The 18,573-nt window shown below is 43.4% G+C and overlaps 2 protein-coding genes across 2 annotated transcripts in view; both read right to left on the bottom strand.

Annotated features, from left to right (window-relative positions):
- Window positions 1-347: 347 nt before the first annotated feature.
- Window positions 348-3,917, bottom strand: f2rl1.2 (coagulation factor II (thrombin) receptor-like 1, tandem duplicate 2). The gene is made up of 2 exons (XM_084159132.1): window positions 3,742-3,917; window positions 348-2,284 (listed from the first exon to the last, which is right to left on the bottom strand). The coding sequence occupies exons 1-2, from the start codon at window positions 3,806-3,808 to the stop codon at window positions 1,194-1,196; spliced, it is 1,158 nt and encodes a 385-aa protein (XP_084015258.1). The 5' UTR covers window positions 3,809-3,917; the 3' UTR covers window positions 348-1,193.
- A 497-nt stretch (window positions 3,918-4,414) lies between these two features.
- Window positions 4,415-18,573, bottom strand: part of LOC311127322 (proteinase-activated receptor 2-like) — a 28,153-nt gene continuing 13,994 nt past the window's right edge. The window contains exon 2 of the mRNA XM_084159133.1: window positions 4,415-6,117. Coding sequence (XP_084015259.1) covers window positions 5,135-6,117 — 983 coding nt within the window. The 3' untranslated portion in view covers window positions 4,415-5,134. The remainder of the gene's footprint in view (window positions 6,118-18,573) is intronic.

Genomic DNA, 18,573 nt, shown 5'->3' with positions numbered 1-18,573 from the left:
AGAGAGAGAGAGCGAGAGAGTCAAGTCTTCTTTTTAAAAGATGAGAAACTGAAAAATCCCTGTAGTTTCAACGTTGTGTTGATATATTGACCTTCAACAACAGTCAACTGTTCTGAAACAGAAAACAGTCTTCAGGTTGTCATACTGAAAGGTATCGTGACACATTCAATTAATTCCTTACCATGATCACAGACAATGACTCTTGTAACGTCATCTTCCACCAGGCATGTGAGAGGAGTGATTCAGTCTATCCAGTACTATGAGCATTGGAATATTGATAAGGATTACGCAACAGACAAAAAGTTACACATTAGAGAACAATAAGAACTATAGAAACAAACACCTTTAGCTTATCATATTGCAAACATTTATTTAAGAAACCAACAAACTTAAAACAAAAAATAACTTTTCATGGCTTAAAAAATTCACGTGAGCTTAAAACATAATGACACTAAAGTAAAAAAATAGCAGTGTTAATGTTTACAGCCTACTGCCCTATATAATCTCACTGAGGTAAATATAAAGTATATTACACTGTATAAAGGCATATACCAGTGAAGATATGTAGACCATAGACTTAAAGCCAGTTTGACCCCAACACCGCCCCTCTACAATATGGGTAACTCATCATCATGATACTTTTCATCTAAAGGCATGACATTTGAGTTCCTTTACACTAGCACTATAAGGCACAATGTAAGAGTCTATATTTGGGGATTTCATAAAACATGTTGTTAACCATGTGCTAGGCAACATCATGTCCAATATGCATTGATGTTTGACCTCTTGATCTTCAAATTTAGAATATCTAACTAGATCTTTACATCTTTCGCATTAGCCCTTTAACAGCCTATCAAGAATTGTGATAAATACATTCTGCTTTCATTTCATCCATGAGAGATATGTCTATGAAAATCACAAAAGAAGTAGCAAGTCCACGATATTGTCAGCCATTTTCACTACTCTGGAGCTCAGCAGTGTCCAGGCCTAATTTAAAACGTGTTCCATTTCTTGCCAATGCTGTCTATATCCCAACTGTTATAGGAGAGATCCCTCTAGTCTCTTTATTTTCATAAGGCACATTCAGCCAGTTCCAGTGCATCACAGTCCACATACATACAGAGAAATATTGTATTTTCAATGAGCCTCTCCCAGTGTCTTTACCTAGTCGGCCGAATGGCTCCCATGCACTATTAGCAGGTACTGCTCTGTGTGTTCCCTGACTCAGACACATAGGCCTTGCTCTTCTTGGAGTACTTCATGGAGCTGAAGGAGACCCTCATCCTCTCCACCGTCCTGCTGCTTCTACACAGCAGTGTGTTCTTCACATGGTCCCTGAAGTCCTCAGACACAAAGTAGTAGATGAAGGGATCCAGACAGCTGTTGAGGCTGGCCAGACACAGGGTGGTGATGTAGAAGCCGTAGCCGTTGTTGATCACCCCGTCCTTGAGGAGGGTGTAGTGGATGACCAGCATGATGTTACTGGGGACGAAACACACCAGGAAGGTGACCAGCACGGTCACGATCAGCACCACGGCTTTCTGACGGTTCTTCCCAGCGTTCCCGTCCGTCATGGAGTTCCCCAGGGCCTTGAGGAGGAGAATGTAGGCCAAGATGATGACCAGGGAGGGGACTAGGAAGACAATGCCGGCCATGAGGACGAAGTAGAAGTAGGGGAGCGCTACGTCAGGGAAGGGGTTCTCCAGGTCATGAATGATGTTGACGTCATGGCAGGTGGTGATGTTGAGGTCCATGAGCTTGGCCGTGTGGTCGTAGAGGTACAGGGGGGTGGTGGTGAGCCAGATGAAGGCCCAAATAGAGACGGAGACAGTGATGGCCATTTTGCTGTTCTTCTTCTGGTGGGACAGAGGATGAGCCACCACCCAGTAGCGCTGCACACTCAGACAGGTGATAAAAAGGATGGAGCAGTACATGTTCCCGTAGAAGAAGCCCACCAGCACTTTACACAGCCTCTCTCCATAGATCCAGTCATTGCCGTTGAAGTGGTAGGCGATCTTCAGGGGCGTCCAGATGACAAACAGCAGGTCGGACAGAGCCAGGTTGGCCATGTAGATGGCGGCAGGGTGCTTCTTCTTGGTCCTGAACAGGAAGACCCAGATGGCCATGGCGTTGGTGGGCAGCCCCACAGCAAACACCACTATGTAGACAATGGGGAGGAACACCGTGGTCAGACTGCTCCGCAGCGTTTCCGCGGTTGCCTTGTCCACCGTGACGCGGTCGGCATCCTGAGGGTCGACCACCCCGATGAACGCACGTCCTATACCTGTGATAAGAAACAGGAGAGAAACATCACTGATAAAGATCTGTAATATTGGACAGTGTGTTGGCGATTCCCAACATACAATAAGCTACTATAAATAAGCTACATTTAACATAATCATCTTGAGCAGAGTTCTTTGAGTTTAAACATGTAACAGAAATTGTATTGTTAAAAAATGACATGATAAAAATAAATGATCCAAATATAGTTGAATTATGAGGCTATTAACTTGAATTTCCCTCTCTTATTCATTGGTCTGATTATCACAAACAGGGTCATGTTCTAACTAGGCTACTCATTCTAAAAACACACAAAATACATATTCCAGGCAGGTGAAAAAACATTGACACCTACAATAAACAGCTGCACCATACTTCTTTTTATGTTAAATGATAAGACAGAGTCATTGATGCGACTAACCAGTGGGTAAATCCATTTGAATTCAATCACTTTTTGACAGCACCCCAAAATATTCAAGAGGTAAAGGTGCTCAAAGTTGACTTATTTTGCATACCCCACCATACCATTAGACATCCATGTCTTCATCAATGGAAAATATAAACGTTTGAGATTGATCCCATTTAAAAGCTTACAAATTGGGTTGTCAAACTATTTAAACATTCCTCGATAAAAACAATTCATAACAATTTTCGCATATGTTGTAGTTTGTAGACTCTATTTTACATAATCTGAGGTTTTTGTGTTGTGTCCACCATCGGTTGCTCGAATACAGGGTGGGTGTAATGTTTTGGCTGATAAATGTACTAAAATGGGAATAAAATTGATGTTTCAACTTTCAACGATTGTTGGAGGTCCACACATCTGAGAATGTTGACTTGAATGGGAATATCTGTTGTTTTAAATTATACTGTCAATCCTCCATAGGAAACCTATTGAAATCATAGAAATATAGGTAATAGATTAAAGTAGGTTTACCTAAATATCAAAATAAAAGTCCTGCACGTGCACCACATGTGGATAAAAAAAGGAATAACTTTTATTTTGACATGAGGTAAGCAGAGAAGTACGTCTACAACAGACCCACGTTTGAAGATCTGTTTAATAATACGATCCTTTAGATATTTTATCTCAAATTCCACCCGTCATAATGACCAACCTTCCTGCCCACCGACACAGTAAATTGAAATGGAATTGTATTTAACTTCTGGCTTCCCATGGACTATTTTTGTGCAACCCAATTGAAAGAAACGCTGGTGTATATAAATACTTTATCTCCTGAATGTTTTAGCATTCAGGTCCAAAAAGTCACATTCTGACCACTTCTTCCATGGGCAAAGACGTATGGAAAGTTGTTTAAATCAAAAGGGATGCTGTCAAAAAGTGTATTGAATTCAAATGTATTTACCCCAGTACAAGTACGCTAACTCAAGATAATACAATGTGTCTATAGGTAGGATACTGACAAAGGCATGAGATCAACTATAAAAGGTAAATCTTACCAATTGCATTTGCTGCACACACGCAACCGAACAACAATAAGCAGGAAAGTATTTGAGATGAGGCCATTGTCCTTGAACTTTGTACAGTATAAATGGTCGGTGTCTATGAATTGTCTTCGTCCTCCCGCGGTCGAGATGGTAGTTAACTTACTCCGATGTCCGATACATTCTCTATTGCATAAACAGAAGGACACACCCTAAAAACAAGAGACTGACGGAATCAGGTTACCTGCGTGGCCTCTCTCTCTCTCTCTCTCTCTCTCTCTCTCTCTCTCTCTCTCTCTCCCTGATCATGTCCACATTCTGATTGTGCACACATTCTTGGGGGTCTACACATGGTCCCTCGACATGGTTTCGAGTGTCTGAATTTACACGCTCTAACCTGTTTGGTCTTATCCAAAAATAACCCAGACAAATCGCAGTTGATTCAATGTAAATCTTATTGGGGGATAGACCTATTTCTAAATAAATCTAATTATTCACAATTTTATGTATGACTGGACTTCATGTTTACCCTCTGTATTTTCAAGTAATGTGGAGGCAGCATTGTGTCATGAGTATGCTTGTCACCAGAAGGGAATGGGGAGTTTGTCAGGATAAAAATAAATATGAAAGAAACAAAGCCCAGGTAAAAAGTTTTACCTTTATTATTTCATATTTTTATTTTTTATTTAATTGCAGCAAAATGACAACTGTGCAAGGGGTGTGTAGACTTTCACTAGGCACTGTACAGTAGGTCAAGAATGGCTCCCTTGATAAAGAACAGTACCCATTACCAGAAGTGTAGGGTCAGTGCTGGGCACTGAGAACTAAGTTTACAGTTTCAGAGAGCTCAGTGCTGGAACAAACTTAATGGATACATCTCTGACTGTCTAAATGTGGGGGATGGATCACATTTTGTCTTCTAGATAAAACCAACAAAATCTGCACTAAAATTGTATGAGGGGAGAGGGGGCAATGCAACAAGCACATAGTCTGAAGTAGTCTGGGGTTGCATCTCAGTTTAAAATGGCTTTCTCTCCATTGATACTGATGAAAACAAAATGTCAGGTGAAAGAAACATAGTAGATTGAGAGCAACCCGGTATTGCCTTTAATCCGTCCAGTTCTTTAAAAACATCAGTACAGCCAACTTCCATCTCCACATGACAACCCCCCTAACAGGAGCTGCTCTGTGTGTTCCCTGAGTTTGAGGTGTAGGTGCCAAGGTTGGAGTCAATTCCATTTTAATGCCATACAATTCAGAAAGTAAACAAAATCAACCAATCCAATTCCACATTTTCCTAATCAGTATTTACTGAATTGACTGGAATTGAAATGGAATTGACCCCAACCCTGGTAGGTGCTGCTCTTCTTGAAGTACTTCAGAGCACTGAACGAGACTATCATCCTAATCATGTCCTCTGGCTGCGGCATCTCAGCGTATTCTTCACTTGCTCCCTGAACTCATCTGAGATGAAGTAGTAGATGAAGGGATCCACACAGCTGTTGAGGCTGGCCAGACACAGGGTGGTGATGTAAAAGCCATAGTCATTGTGCTCTACTCGAACCAGCAGGAGGGAGTAGGTCACCAGCATCATGATGTTACTGGGGGTGAAACAGACCAGGAAGATGACCAGCACAGTGATGATGAGCACCACAGCCTTGCGCCGATTATTGGTGATGCTGGCGTCCGTCATGGAGTTCCTCAGGGACTTGAGCATCAGAACATTGGCCACCACGCACACCACGGTGGGAACTACAAATCCCAGGGTTCCCATGGTCATGAAGTAGCCGACGGCCATGCTATTCTGGCTGGGCCGGGTGACGTCGTGGCAGGTGGTGATGTTGAGGTTGGTCACCTTGACTGTCTGGTCGTAGAGGTAGAGAGGGGTGGTCAGAAGCCAGACCCCCACCCAGACTGCGACCGAGATACCGATGGCTACCTGATTATTCCTACAATTCTGGGAGAGGGGGTGAACAATAGCCCAGTAGCGCTGGACACTGATACAGGTGATGAAGAGGATGGAGCAGTACATGTTCCCGTAGAAGAAGCCCACCAGGACTTTACACAGCCTCTCTCCATAGATCCAGTTGTTGCCGTTGAGGTGGTAGGCGATCTTCAGGGGCGTCCAGATGACAAACAGCAGGTCGGACAGAGACAGGTTGGCCATGTAGATGGCGGCATGGTGCTTCTTCTTGGTCCTGAACAGGAAGACCCAGATGGCTATGGCGTTGGTGGGCAGCCCCACAACAAACACCACTATGTAGACAATGGGGAAGAACACAGTGGTCAGATGACTGTCCAGAACCATGCGGGCGTCCAGGGAGATCTGCACCCCCATCGCTGTCTCGTCCCCCGTGAATCCTCGGTCTTCAACGTCAGCATCAAACCGCTCTGAGAAAGAGAGGAGAGGTGAGTATAAAACACGGCTGTTTAAGGACTTCTAACAATGGGGTTAGAATGTATGCCATTTGAATACAATAGCCATTTGTGATTTATTGCATACTTCAATTATAACTTTTCTATTGTTCTTATGCAGTGGTGTAAAGTACTTAAGTAAAAATACTTTAAAGTACTACTTATGTCGGTTTTCTTTTTTAGGTATCTGTACTTTACTACTTACATTTATGACAATTATACATTTACCCTGACACCAAAAAGTAGTCATAAAAATGTTTTATGTTGAGGCAGGACAGAATCATGGTCCAATTCACACACCTATAATGCGTTGTCATCCCTACTGCCTCTGATCTGGCATACTCACTAAACTCAAATACTGTATTTGTAAATGATGTCTGAGTTCTGGAGTGTGTAAATTTTTTTATTGTACTGTCTGGTTTGCTTAGGATAAGGAATTTGATTGCATTTGCTTTTACTTTGCACTTTAACTCAAGTATGAACATTTTGTATGTTTTCCACCACTGCACTTAAGTACATTTAGAACCATATACTTTTACTCAGGTAGTATTGTACTTGGTGACTTTTACTTGTAATTTTTATTAAGGTATCTTTACTTTTACTCAAGTATGACAATTGAGAATGTCGTGTATGAAGATTATGACTATTCTAGAGGAACAAAGAGTGAATGTTTATCTTAGTTCAAAAGTAGCCAGTTGTAGGGTGACGCCCCAGGGGAGACAGGTGATTGGACGGCAGAGGGAGCAACCCATATTTTGGCATTGTTTATAAATATGGGCTAGACAAAGAGGGGGTCAGAAACAGGCAGATTATGTTTGGGACGCTGTTTCTCCAGACCCTGCAAGTCTGTAACTCATGCTGAAAGCTTGTGATATGAATAAACTTTTAATTTTTTACATTACATTTACATTTTAGTCATTTAGCAGACGCTCTTATCCAGAGCGACTTACATTTTTTTTTTTTTATACTGGCCCCCCCTTGGAATCAAACCCACAACCCTGGCGTTGCAAACGCCATGCTCTCCCAACTGAGCTACATCCCTGCCGGCCATTCCCTCCCCTACCCTGGACGACGCTGGGCAAATTGTGCGCCGCCCCATGGGTCTCCCGGTCGTGGCCGGCTACGACAGAGCCTGGATTCGAACCAGGATCTCTAGTGGCACAGCTAGCACTGCGATGCAGCGCCTTAGACCACTGCGCCACTCGGGAGACTTTTAGAAGGATAAACTTAAAATCGGCATGGTCTACTTAAGGCCATGCACCACAGGCTAAAATAAAATGTTTGCATCTACCTGTTGTTAGTATTTCGGTCCATTAATATTAGTATTTTCAAGTGTAAACATAAAAAATAAAAAAAACTTGACAAATGTATATTTATCATACGACTGTCATCAACATTTCAATGAAGTTGAACCACTTTAAAATGGACATACATCAATAATTTCAAAGCTCACTACATTAAATTACACAATTTAAAAGCCCATTTCATAGTGTTACAAACTCGAACATATTTAGTTACTTACTTTGATGTGATTGGGTCTAAATAGGTGTTTCTTGTTTGGTAATCTAAATTCAGTGTACATGTCTGTAGCTGCCATTTCCTGAAAGCCAGACTCTTTCCACACCCCAACTCATTGTTCTCCGCTTCAGAAGCATCTGCTTTCACCACATTTTGTGTGGTTAACCTTAGATGTATTCTCCAGACTTGCCCACAGAGAATTGTTGATATGTTGTCCATTTTGTATTCTAGATAACATTTTCTTAGGAAAAATGCACCAAAAATGGATTTTACGTACGTCTTTAGTATTTTACAGACAGAAAGATTCATAAAGTATTTATCCACAATCTGCTCTACACAAGTCATGGAGTGTCTTAAAAAAATGAATCCAAAGTATTTAGGCAGACTTCATCCAGTGTCCAGAAAAATGTATTTGCGCAATATGCAAATCGGCGCATATTTAATGACAAATAGCCTAATTCGCCTATTTTAATACAATATTTCATTAACATTTTAATACTAAAAAGTATTATATTAGGGTTTACATTCAACTGGTAAACGTTGATTGTGATATGATTAAGGGGAAACAATTACCTTTTGATGGTGTGGTGCCTGGCCTTAACTCAACAACCAAAAACGCATATTTAAGTTTAGCTTTCTTTATTAAATCAGACAATAAATAGTTATTTCTGGTTGTTTATAAAAGTTAGCTGGCTAACTCATTGCTCCTCCTTTGTAATATACCCTTCAGGTGGTCATTTCCCCTTAACCATCTCGATTTTGGGAAGATCAGCATGCCATTGACATGTGGAATGATGACATCATGACTCATTGCTGTCTTGAGGTTTGTAACCACACCGACATAGGAAATACCATCTCAACATGACAAGCAGGAGTATTTTACAATATCTGTATTCATTTAGGAATCAGAGGGGATCCGACTCAATAAATTGTCCATCAAAGCATTAAATAATATCACAATGTCGTTTATCTGATTTGAAGAAAAAAAAACATAAATAATTAGAGAAATAGAGGGGAAAATGCTTTCTCTCACCATTTTTCTGAGACAGACAGAGCTCGGCGCAGGCCAATAAAAAGATAAGATTCAGCCAATGTAGCTTGAAACTCATGTTAATTTACACAAAACCTTCCAACAATAATCTATCTGCGATGTATGAAGAGCACTGAATGCTGATTCAAGCGTTTGTGTATTCCTTTTGTCTGTGCAACTTAAGTCAACTGTAGCCAGCAGATCCGACTCGCTTGCTTATAGCTGCACTAAGTTCAGACAGGCTTACTGTATAGATTAAGACTCAGCAGAGCCAGCGCGAGATATGTCTCAGAAAATGTACCTCAATCCAGGGATGAGAAATGCGCTGCACTCTGAATTGTCCCATTATCCCAACTGTTTTACCGAGAAGATTTAAGATAGAAAAATGTCAATTTGTCCTCATGCTAGGTAGCAGAAGCCACAGCAGCCATTTTGGAATGACAGTGTCAGCCAATCAGCTCCTTTAATTAATCAACACGACGTGCCATTCCATAATGGCTGCTATAACTACTGCTAGCTAGCATGAGGACGAAAATTGCAGTTTACTTAACTAGCAGTTGTTCAATATTACCCGGTGTAACAGTTGGGATAAACGGACAATTCAGAGTACAACGCATTTCTCATCCCTGGATTGAGGTATGTTTTTTCCGAGGCATATCTCACACCAGCTTCGCGGTATCTTAATCTACACAGTAAGCCTGTTCGACCCTAGTGCATCTGTAAGCAAACTGGTCGATCTGCTGGCTACAGTCAACTGAAGAGGTAGGGTACACACCCCTCCCTCACACAATAGGTGGGAAGAAAAAACCTGTGTGATGTCATAAGTCATGTGACCATACACGCCTGTGTTGACACTGATCTAAGGTCAGTTTTGTATATTTCCACTAAGGCTTCAAGTTAGAATTTGGTAAGGTATAAGCTGATCCTAGAGCTGTGCCTATAGGGGCAACTTCACTACCACCTGCAGAAAAACAGATGTGCAAATGTGTCTGTTACGAACCCCGTGGCTTTAAACGTCTAGGGTGATGGACATGAGACCCGTAACATAATTCATGCAAATTATAAGTGTGGCATGGAACAGTGAGAACGAAAAACTACACGACAACCATAAACTACCGTCAAACATAAAAGGTTTATTGCTGAACACACGGTAAAGGTTTGGGAAAAAGGGCTGAGCAGGACCCAAGAAATGAAACAATAGTGTAAAACACCCCTAAACTGATCTTGCCTGCCTCAAGAACCGCTAGGCTACTGCTACTCATACAAAAATACAGTGGGTGGTCCGCTCAGGTCTAACTAGTGTTTATAGACAGTTCTTTCTACGGGAAATGTATGCCCAAGGGCAGCTTGCTTAACTTCCCCTTTTCCCATCAACACACAAAGTTACCAAACAGAGTAACCAGCAAATTAATGAGTACTCTAAACACAGGACATCACAGTATCCATTACTCACATACAAAAAAGTAGTCTAACAAAATTACCAACCAGAGTAACCAGCAACTTAGTGAGTAAACAAAAACAGGACACCACAGTGTCCATACTCACATACGGAAATAGTCTCTCTCTAACAACAAACACAAGTGACTGGTTTTTATACAATGGGATGTGTGATTGAAAAAACGAGAAACAGGTGGTGCAATGCAGAGGAATGTTCACTGATTGGTCCACCTTAGCAATCAGCAGACACCTCAACGATCACCAATCAGGAACATACAGGACACCTGTGATTAGGGCAGAAGGAGAGAAAAAACACAAAAAGACACAGGATACCTGTATCCGTAACACTCCCACCCTTAAAAGAGCAAACCACAATGGTTTGCGACACACGTACCATCACAACATCCAAAATTCACAAATCATCCTGCCGGGATAACAAAAAAAACCTAGATCATTAAACACGAGACAAAGCATCTGCCAACACATTATCCAACCCCTTTTTGTGGCGGATCTCCAAATTATAATTTTGCACGACAAGTGCCCAACGCATAAGGCGTTGGTTCTGGTTGTACATCCGGTGGAGAAAAACTAAGGGGTTATGGTCAGTATACACTATCACTGGTAATGCACTGGAACCAACATAAACTTCAAAGTACTGCAGAGCTAACAACAAAGCTAGAGCTTCTTGTTCAATGGTGGAATAGTTTGTCTGACATTTGTTAAATTTCCGTGAAAAATAACAGACAGGATGGTCCACTCCACTCTGGTCCTGCTGCAGTAGAACAGCACCAGCACCTCTGGCACTTGCATCTACCTCCAGTTTAAACGGTCGTTCAAAATCTGGCACAGCAAGAACAGGAGTACTACATAAGAGTGCTTTAGCAGTGTTGAAAGCAGTACAACAATCTTCAGACCATACAAATTTTCTCGCCGGACTGAGCAAATCCGTTAATGGAGCAACTACCGCAGAGAAATTTTTACAGAAACTACGGTAGTAGCCAACCATCCCTAAAAAGCGGCGTAGCTCTCTTCTGGTGGTAGGTGCGGGAAATGCATTTATAGCTGAGACCTTGGCATCTAGAGGGCGCACCTGACCATGGCCGACCTGTTTACCGAGATAAGTAACAGTGGCCTTCCCAAACTCGCACTTTGCTAAGTTCAGGGTTAGAGAAGCGGTGGCTAGACGTTCACACACTACCCTTAGAGTGTTAACATGATCAGACCACTCAGTTGAATAAATTACCAGATCATCAAGGTAAGCACTACAATCAGGAACTCCAGCCAATACTGTGTTAACCAGGCGTTGGAAAGTGGCTGGTGCGTTCCGCATCCCAAATGCCATGACAGCATATTGTAGGAAGTGATCTGGGGTCACAAAGGCAGAGATGTCGGAGGCACGTGAGGTTAACGGCACCTGCCAGTAACCTTTTAGAAGATCTAGTTTGGTTACATAAGTAGCAGCACCAACAGTATCAATACAGTCATCCAGTCTGGGTAACGGGAACGAGTCGGGCACTGTGACAGCATTGACCTTCCGATAGTCCGTACATAATCTGGATGTCCCATCAGGTTTAGGAACCAGAATGCACGGAGAACTCCAAGGACTTGAACTTGGCATAGCCAGGTTATTCTCCAGCAAATAACCGACCTCATCCCTCATTATCTTTCTCTTAGAGACGTTGACACGATAAGCATGTTGCTTGATAGGTGCAGCGTTTCCAACATTAATGTCATGTTCTAACACATTTGTGCATGTAGGAACATCATTAAAAAGACATGGAAAGCTGTGTAATAGTCTCATAATATCATCTGACTGTCTGTCCGTTAAATGAATCAGGCTTGACGGGAGAGACAGCAGCATCTCTGAATTGGGCAATCTAGCACACTGCTGCTGAGTATTGCGCAACTCCAAACCATCTCCGTCCACATCATTAACATGACCTCCCACTACAGCCATAGCAGCAACAGAGACAGCCGACTCGGCCAGTTTCTCTGGACTGTCTACCTGAGTGACGGGTCTGGTGTGGTATGTCTTCAACATGTTAACGTGGCACACACGAGATTGGCGTTTTCTATCAGGAGTCTGTATCACGTAGTCAGTTTCACTTAGTTTCTTTTCAATGACATAAGGACCAGAGAAACGTGCTGACAATGACGCTCCTGGCACAGGCAACAATACAAGAACTTGGTCACCTGGCTGCAGTGAACGAGAAACAGCCTGTGTGTCATAGTGTCGTTTCATCCGTTTCTGTGAGGAAGACAGCGCTTCCTTTGCTAGAGCACAGGCAGCATGTAGGCGCTCACGAAAGCGACTAACGTAGTCCAACACATTTTCTTTCACACACAACTCTTGTGACAAAAACTGATCCTTAAGGACTTTCATAGGTCCTCTCATGGTGTGTCCAAACACCAGTTCAGCTGGGCTGAACCCTAGGGATTCCTGTACTGTCTCACGGACAGCAAACACTAGAGGAACTCCCTCATCCCAATCTTTCTCAGATTCCAAGCAATATTTACGGAGCATAGACTTCAGGGTCTGATGCCAACGTTCAAGCGCACCCTGAGACTCTGGGTGATATGCGCTTGACACACGGTGTGTAACTGACAAGGATTTTAACACTTGTTTGAAAAGTTTAGAAAGGAAATTCGTACCCTGATCAGTTTGTATCACCTTAGGTTACCCAAAAGTGGAGAAGAATTTGATCAACGCTTTACTCACCACCGGAGCAGTAATCCTTCGCAGAGGAATGGCCTCTGGGTACCTGGTGGCCACACACATAATTGTCAACATAAACTGGTTACCAGATTTTGTTTTTGGTAATGGTCCAACACAATCAACCATCACATGTTCGAAGGGTTCACCTATGGCCGGTATGGGAGAGGCGCGGGGGAAATAACCTGGTTCGGTTTCCCAGTTACTTGACAGGTGTGGCAAGTCCGACAGAACTGAGCCACATCTTGTTTTAAACCAGGCCAAAAGAAATGTCGTAAAACTCGATCATAAGTCTTGGTGACTCCCAGATGTCCGGACCACTGGTGATCATGAGCGAGGGATAAAACATTTTGTCGAAAGGCGGTAGGAATCACTATTTGGTAAACCGCATTCCAATCTCCGCCAGCGTCAACATGGGATGTCCATTTACGCATGAGGAGATTACCATCAATGAAGTATGCCATGTTTTTCTTCTTTAGCTCCTCCTCTGAGACAACACTAGAAAAACATTTAGCCAGGCTAATGTCAACCTGTTGGTTAGCGATCAGCTGCTCACGAGTAACTGGTAACTGTATTGCCTCAGCAACAAGTTCCACATCCTTCTTCCTTTCTCTGGGCTGTTGGTCAGACTGCACCAGCTTACCAGAGGTAGCACCCGAACTATCCTCTGGGTCACACTCTCTGAATAGAATCGTGTCTGACAAATCTATCACTTCACCCACTTGTCGTGCTTGAGCACGTGTGACAGCACAAGCGGGGAACACATCTGGATAACCCTGTGCCAGCTCCTCGGAGAGAGACTGGTCACCTTTATCCAATACCTCCAATACGGGTATCACCTTTCCTCCGGCAATATCGTTGCCCATTATAAATATCACACCTTTTACTGGCAACATAGGACGTACGCCCACTCTGAACAATCCACTGACTAACTCAGAGTGTACGTTCACAAAGTACAATGGCACTGGGACAAATCCCATTTCAATTCCTTGTACTAACACACTGGAACCACAATATGTATTATTAGACAAGGGCAACACATCAGCTAGTATGAACGACTGCGCCGCACCAGTATCTCTGAGGATTCTAACTGGACGCTGAGACGCTTCGTCATCTGATATAGAAACAAACCCCTCAAAAATGAACGGTTCATAACTGTGATCTGGGACAGGGACTTTCAAACCACATTCACTATGAGGCCTCTGTCTTGATTCCGGCCCCACAACCGTACGAATCAGCCCAACACCCGTTGGCGGCCTGGCGTGCTGAGGCATCCCCTGTTTGCGTTTAAGCAAAAAGCAATCACTAACCAAATGTCCCACCTTATGACAATAGAAACAGTGACGCACATCTTTTGGGCGTGCTGGATGTACTGCTGGTCGACTAGGACTAAAAGTTAGCAACTCCGCAGCCCTGCTCTCCGTACGAGCCGAAAACACGCTCTTATGCGTCAACACAAACTCGTCTGCCAATACAGACGCTTCCGACAGTGAGGATACTTTCTGTTCGTTCAGATAAACTACAATATGTTCGGGTAAGCAATTTTTAAACTCTTCTAACAAAATTAACTCCCGTAGAGAGTTAAAATTAGTTACTTTACTAGCACTGTGCCATTTGTCAAACAGATTTCCTTTGTCTCTAGCAAACTCCACATAAGTCTGAGTAGGAGACTTTTTATGAGACCTAAATCTCTGTCGATATGCCTCAGGAACAAGCTCATAGGCACGAAGAACAGTAGCTTTGACCACATCATAATTCAAACTGTCTTCAAGAGGTAGCGCTGCCAGAACCTCTTGGGCTTTACCTGTTAGTTTACACTGAAGTAATAGGCACCATACCTCTTCGGGCCATTTCAATGCTACCGCTATACGTTCAAAAACACTGAAATAGGAATCAACCTCTGACTCCCTGAACACAGGTACCAAGGTGATCTGCCTACTAATATCAAACGTAGCAGCCGACACAGCTGGTGAGGATGGCGCACTAGCAGGCATAGTATGAGCAGAGACTAACCTCGCTGTTTCTGCCTCCAGTTCCATTTTACGCACCTCCAGTTCCATCTTACGCGTCTCCAGTTCTTGATCAAGCCTACGCGTCTCCAGTTCTTGATCAAGCCTACGTGTCTCCAGTTCTGCCTCTAGCTTACGCATCTCCAGTTCTGCCTCTAGTTTACGCATCTCCAGCTTGTCTTGCCTGATTTGTGCCCGCTCTTCCGCCTCCATTTGGAGCCGTGTCGAGCGGACATCGATCCTGGCATCACTGTCAGTCAGTGGGGAGAGTGGGTCATAACGGGGCAATGTGGCTGGAGCCTTAGCCTCGTCCTCAGACACTGATGGGCTTACAGGAGCAGCAACCAAATCCCCTACAGGAGCAGCAGGGTCAGGCGGCGGTGATTCAAGCACTCGCTCGTTCAATAATATCGCTAACACTACTTCCCTAACTTCTGCTTTCACTAAACCCCTTGGTATGGGTACAGAAAAGTGGTCAGCCAAAGCCTGTAGATCCACTCTACGGCAATTCTCAAAAATCTCCCACGTGGGGTTTTCCAAAAAAGAACTCAAGAACCGCTAGGCTACTGCTACTCATACAAAAATACAGTGGGTGGTCCGCTCAGGTATAACTAGTGTTTATAGACAGTTCTTTCTACGGGAAATGTATGCCCAAGGGCAGCTTGCTTAACTTCCCCTTTTCCCATCAACACACAAAGTTACCAAACAGAGTAACCAGCAAATTAATGAGTACTCTAAACACAGGACATCACAGTATCCATTACTCACATACAAAAAAGTAGTCTAACAAAATTACCAACCAGAGTAACCAGCAACTTAGTGAGTAAACAAAAACAGGACACCACAGTGTCCATACTCACATACGGAAATAGTCTCTCTCTAACAACAAACACAAGTGACTGGTTTTTATACAATGGGATGTGTGATTGAAAAAACGAGAAAACAGGTGGTGCAATGCAGAGGAATGTTCACTGATTGGTCCACCTTAGCAATCAGCAGACACCTCAACGATCACCAATCAGGAACATACAGGACACCTGTGATTAGGGCAGAAGGAGAGAAAAAACACAAAAAGACACAGGATACCTGTATCCGTAACAGTGTCTCCTTGACAAGCATAGGCCTAAGGAAATGTACAGCTCAGCACTGCAGTAGAGTAGGCCTACCAGCATGTGTAGTAGGTAGGCTAGTTAATAGTGGGATAACCTTTTAGTGGAAAATAGTGCATCAAGAAGATTTCCCCACAAACCACGTTTCCATCCACAGTTTTTATGGGAGTAAAGTCATACCATATAAAAAAAAGTCACGACAGCTTTAACAGGAAGTTTCGTAACAATTTTCTAAATGCCCACAGATAATTCCTTTGTTCAACACGTTGGGATCTTTTTGTGTTTGTTGTAATATTCATGTGTCAGCATACTGAATTGTAATTGGATGCATTCTTCCGTCGTATCATACTGCGCTATGATTGGTTAAGACCACCCAGGTGGTGAGGTAATCTTCAAGATGATCATGGCCGGAGACACATGAACATGCCAGTTATAGCTAGCTAATAAAGAGCTACATTTATAAAGGTCCTGTCATGCTGCATTTTATTATTTTGTACAAAGCATACAAAACAAGACATGGTGTCAGAGTAAAAGGACAAAAATATGGATTTTGCTGGAGTGCCTTCACCTCGAATGGATTGGGGGTCTACAAATCTACCCGATGCATGGCGTAAGTTCAAACAGCATGTGGAGTTGATGTTCACGGGTCCTCTGAAGGAAAGAGGAGAAGAGGAAAAGTGCAGCTACCTGCTCCTCTGGATCGGTGAAAAAGGGAGAGACATTTACAACACATGGACACTTACCGAGGCTGAATCAAAGGTACTGAAAACATACTACGATAGTTTTGAAGCATATGTTATGCCAAAGACCAATACAATGTTTGCTAGGTACCAATTCCATGAGAATGTACAGGGAGCTAGCGAATCGTTTGAACAGTTTGTCACTGAGCGGCGTCTGCTTGTGAAAGACTGTGATTATGCAAACAAGGATGAGTGAGAGAGAAAGAAACTGAGAGAAAAACTTTTGAATGTTGGGTCTGAGCTAACGCTGGACAAAGCTATCGACATAGCCAGATCTCACGAGCTAGCACAGGTTCAGATGAAAACCATTTTGGGCGGCAGCACAAGCGCATCATGTGAACAAGCAGTGCACGCAGTCAGGCAGACATCAAAGCACACCTCCGATGCCCAGAGAGCATGTTTCAGAACGGAGAGAGACAGGATTCCAAAACAGAGCGACACAGATTCCAAACACCCCAAAACATGTGGATACAAAGTGCATGGCGAACAGGATAATTGCCCAGCTAAAGGCAAACAGTGTACTAAATGTGGAAAATGGAACACTTTGCAAAAGTGTGCAGAGCTTACCGTGGAAAAACAGTACAAACAGTGAGTGAAGATGAAATGTCAATCAAAGAGTCAAATGCTGATGAACTGTTTATTGATTCAGTGACACAGAAAAGTCAGATATCAGAGACAGAGCAAGCCTTTGCTGACATTGAGATAGGAACACAAGGTTTTGGGCCAGTCTGGCTTTATTCATTCCTTCTGCTTTTGAATGTTGAGAAGTAAAAGGCCTTGAAATATACCTGTGCATCAGATTGTTTATGTCCTTATTTTGTCTCTCTAAAACTAGATTGCACACTGTCCATGACATTCAAACTACACACTGGTGCACAAGTAAACATTATTCCTCTGAATAAGTACTGACGCTTGACATCTGAGTGCCAGCTACAGCCCACCACACGCAGACTGACTGGTTATGGTGGTGAACAGCTCCCAGTAAAAGGCACATGCACTTTCAAATGCAAATACAAGGAAAGTGACATGATGTTGGACTTTTACATTGTTGACACTCGAGCACCTGCAGTGCTAGGTCTTAAAGCATGTTTAGAGTTTGCTGATGTTTTTTCAGGAATAGGACTATTCCCAGGAGAATGTACCATTCACCTTGACCCAGATGCAACCCCTGTGGTCTACCCACCGAGAAAGATTCCCTTGCTCTCCGCGCCCGTCTGAAGAAAGAGTTGGAGAGCTTGGCGCAATCTGACATCGTCACCAAGGTTACAGAATCCACGGATTGGGTCAACGCGTTAGTGGTGGTGGAGAAACCATGCCCAGGCAAGCTCAGAGTATGTCTCAACCCAAGAGACTTGAACAAGGCTATCAAACACCCCCATTACCCGTTACCGACGCTAGATGGCATCACACACAAGCTAGCGGGCGCACGCTACTTCAGTGTCATGGACGCCAGATCAGGCTACTGGGCTATCAAGCTCACAGAAGAGTCATCTAAGCTCACAACGTTCAACGCACCGTTTGGAAGCTACAGGTTTCGTCATCTGCCTTTTGGGATTATCTCAGCCCAAGACGAGTTTCAGCGAAAGATCGACGAGGTGTACGAAGGCCTCGACGGAGTTGTGGCAATTGTGGACGACATCCTTGTCTATGGTCGAACCAAAGAGGAACACGACAGAAACCTCAGCGCGATGCTGCAAAGGTCCCACGAGAGAGGAGTCCGGCTCAACCCCGAGAAGAGCACAGTCTGCGCTACAGAGGTCAGCTACTTAGGACATCTTCTCACAGCGAATGGAATCAAGCCAGATCCGCAGAAGATCTCAGCCATAAAGGAAATGGAGCCACCAAAGAACCGCGCAGAGCTGGAAACAGTGCTTGG

The sequence above is a fragment of the Coregonus lavaretus genome, assembly GCF_964263955.1.
Source record: "Coregonus lavaretus genome assembly, chromosome: 4".
Taxonomy (NCBI): domain Eukaryota; kingdom Metazoa; phylum Chordata; class Actinopteri; order Salmoniformes; family Salmonidae; genus Coregonus; species Coregonus lavaretus.
Note: the sequence above shows the minus strand (reverse complement) of the source record. Positions and strands in the feature narration are given on the sequence as shown.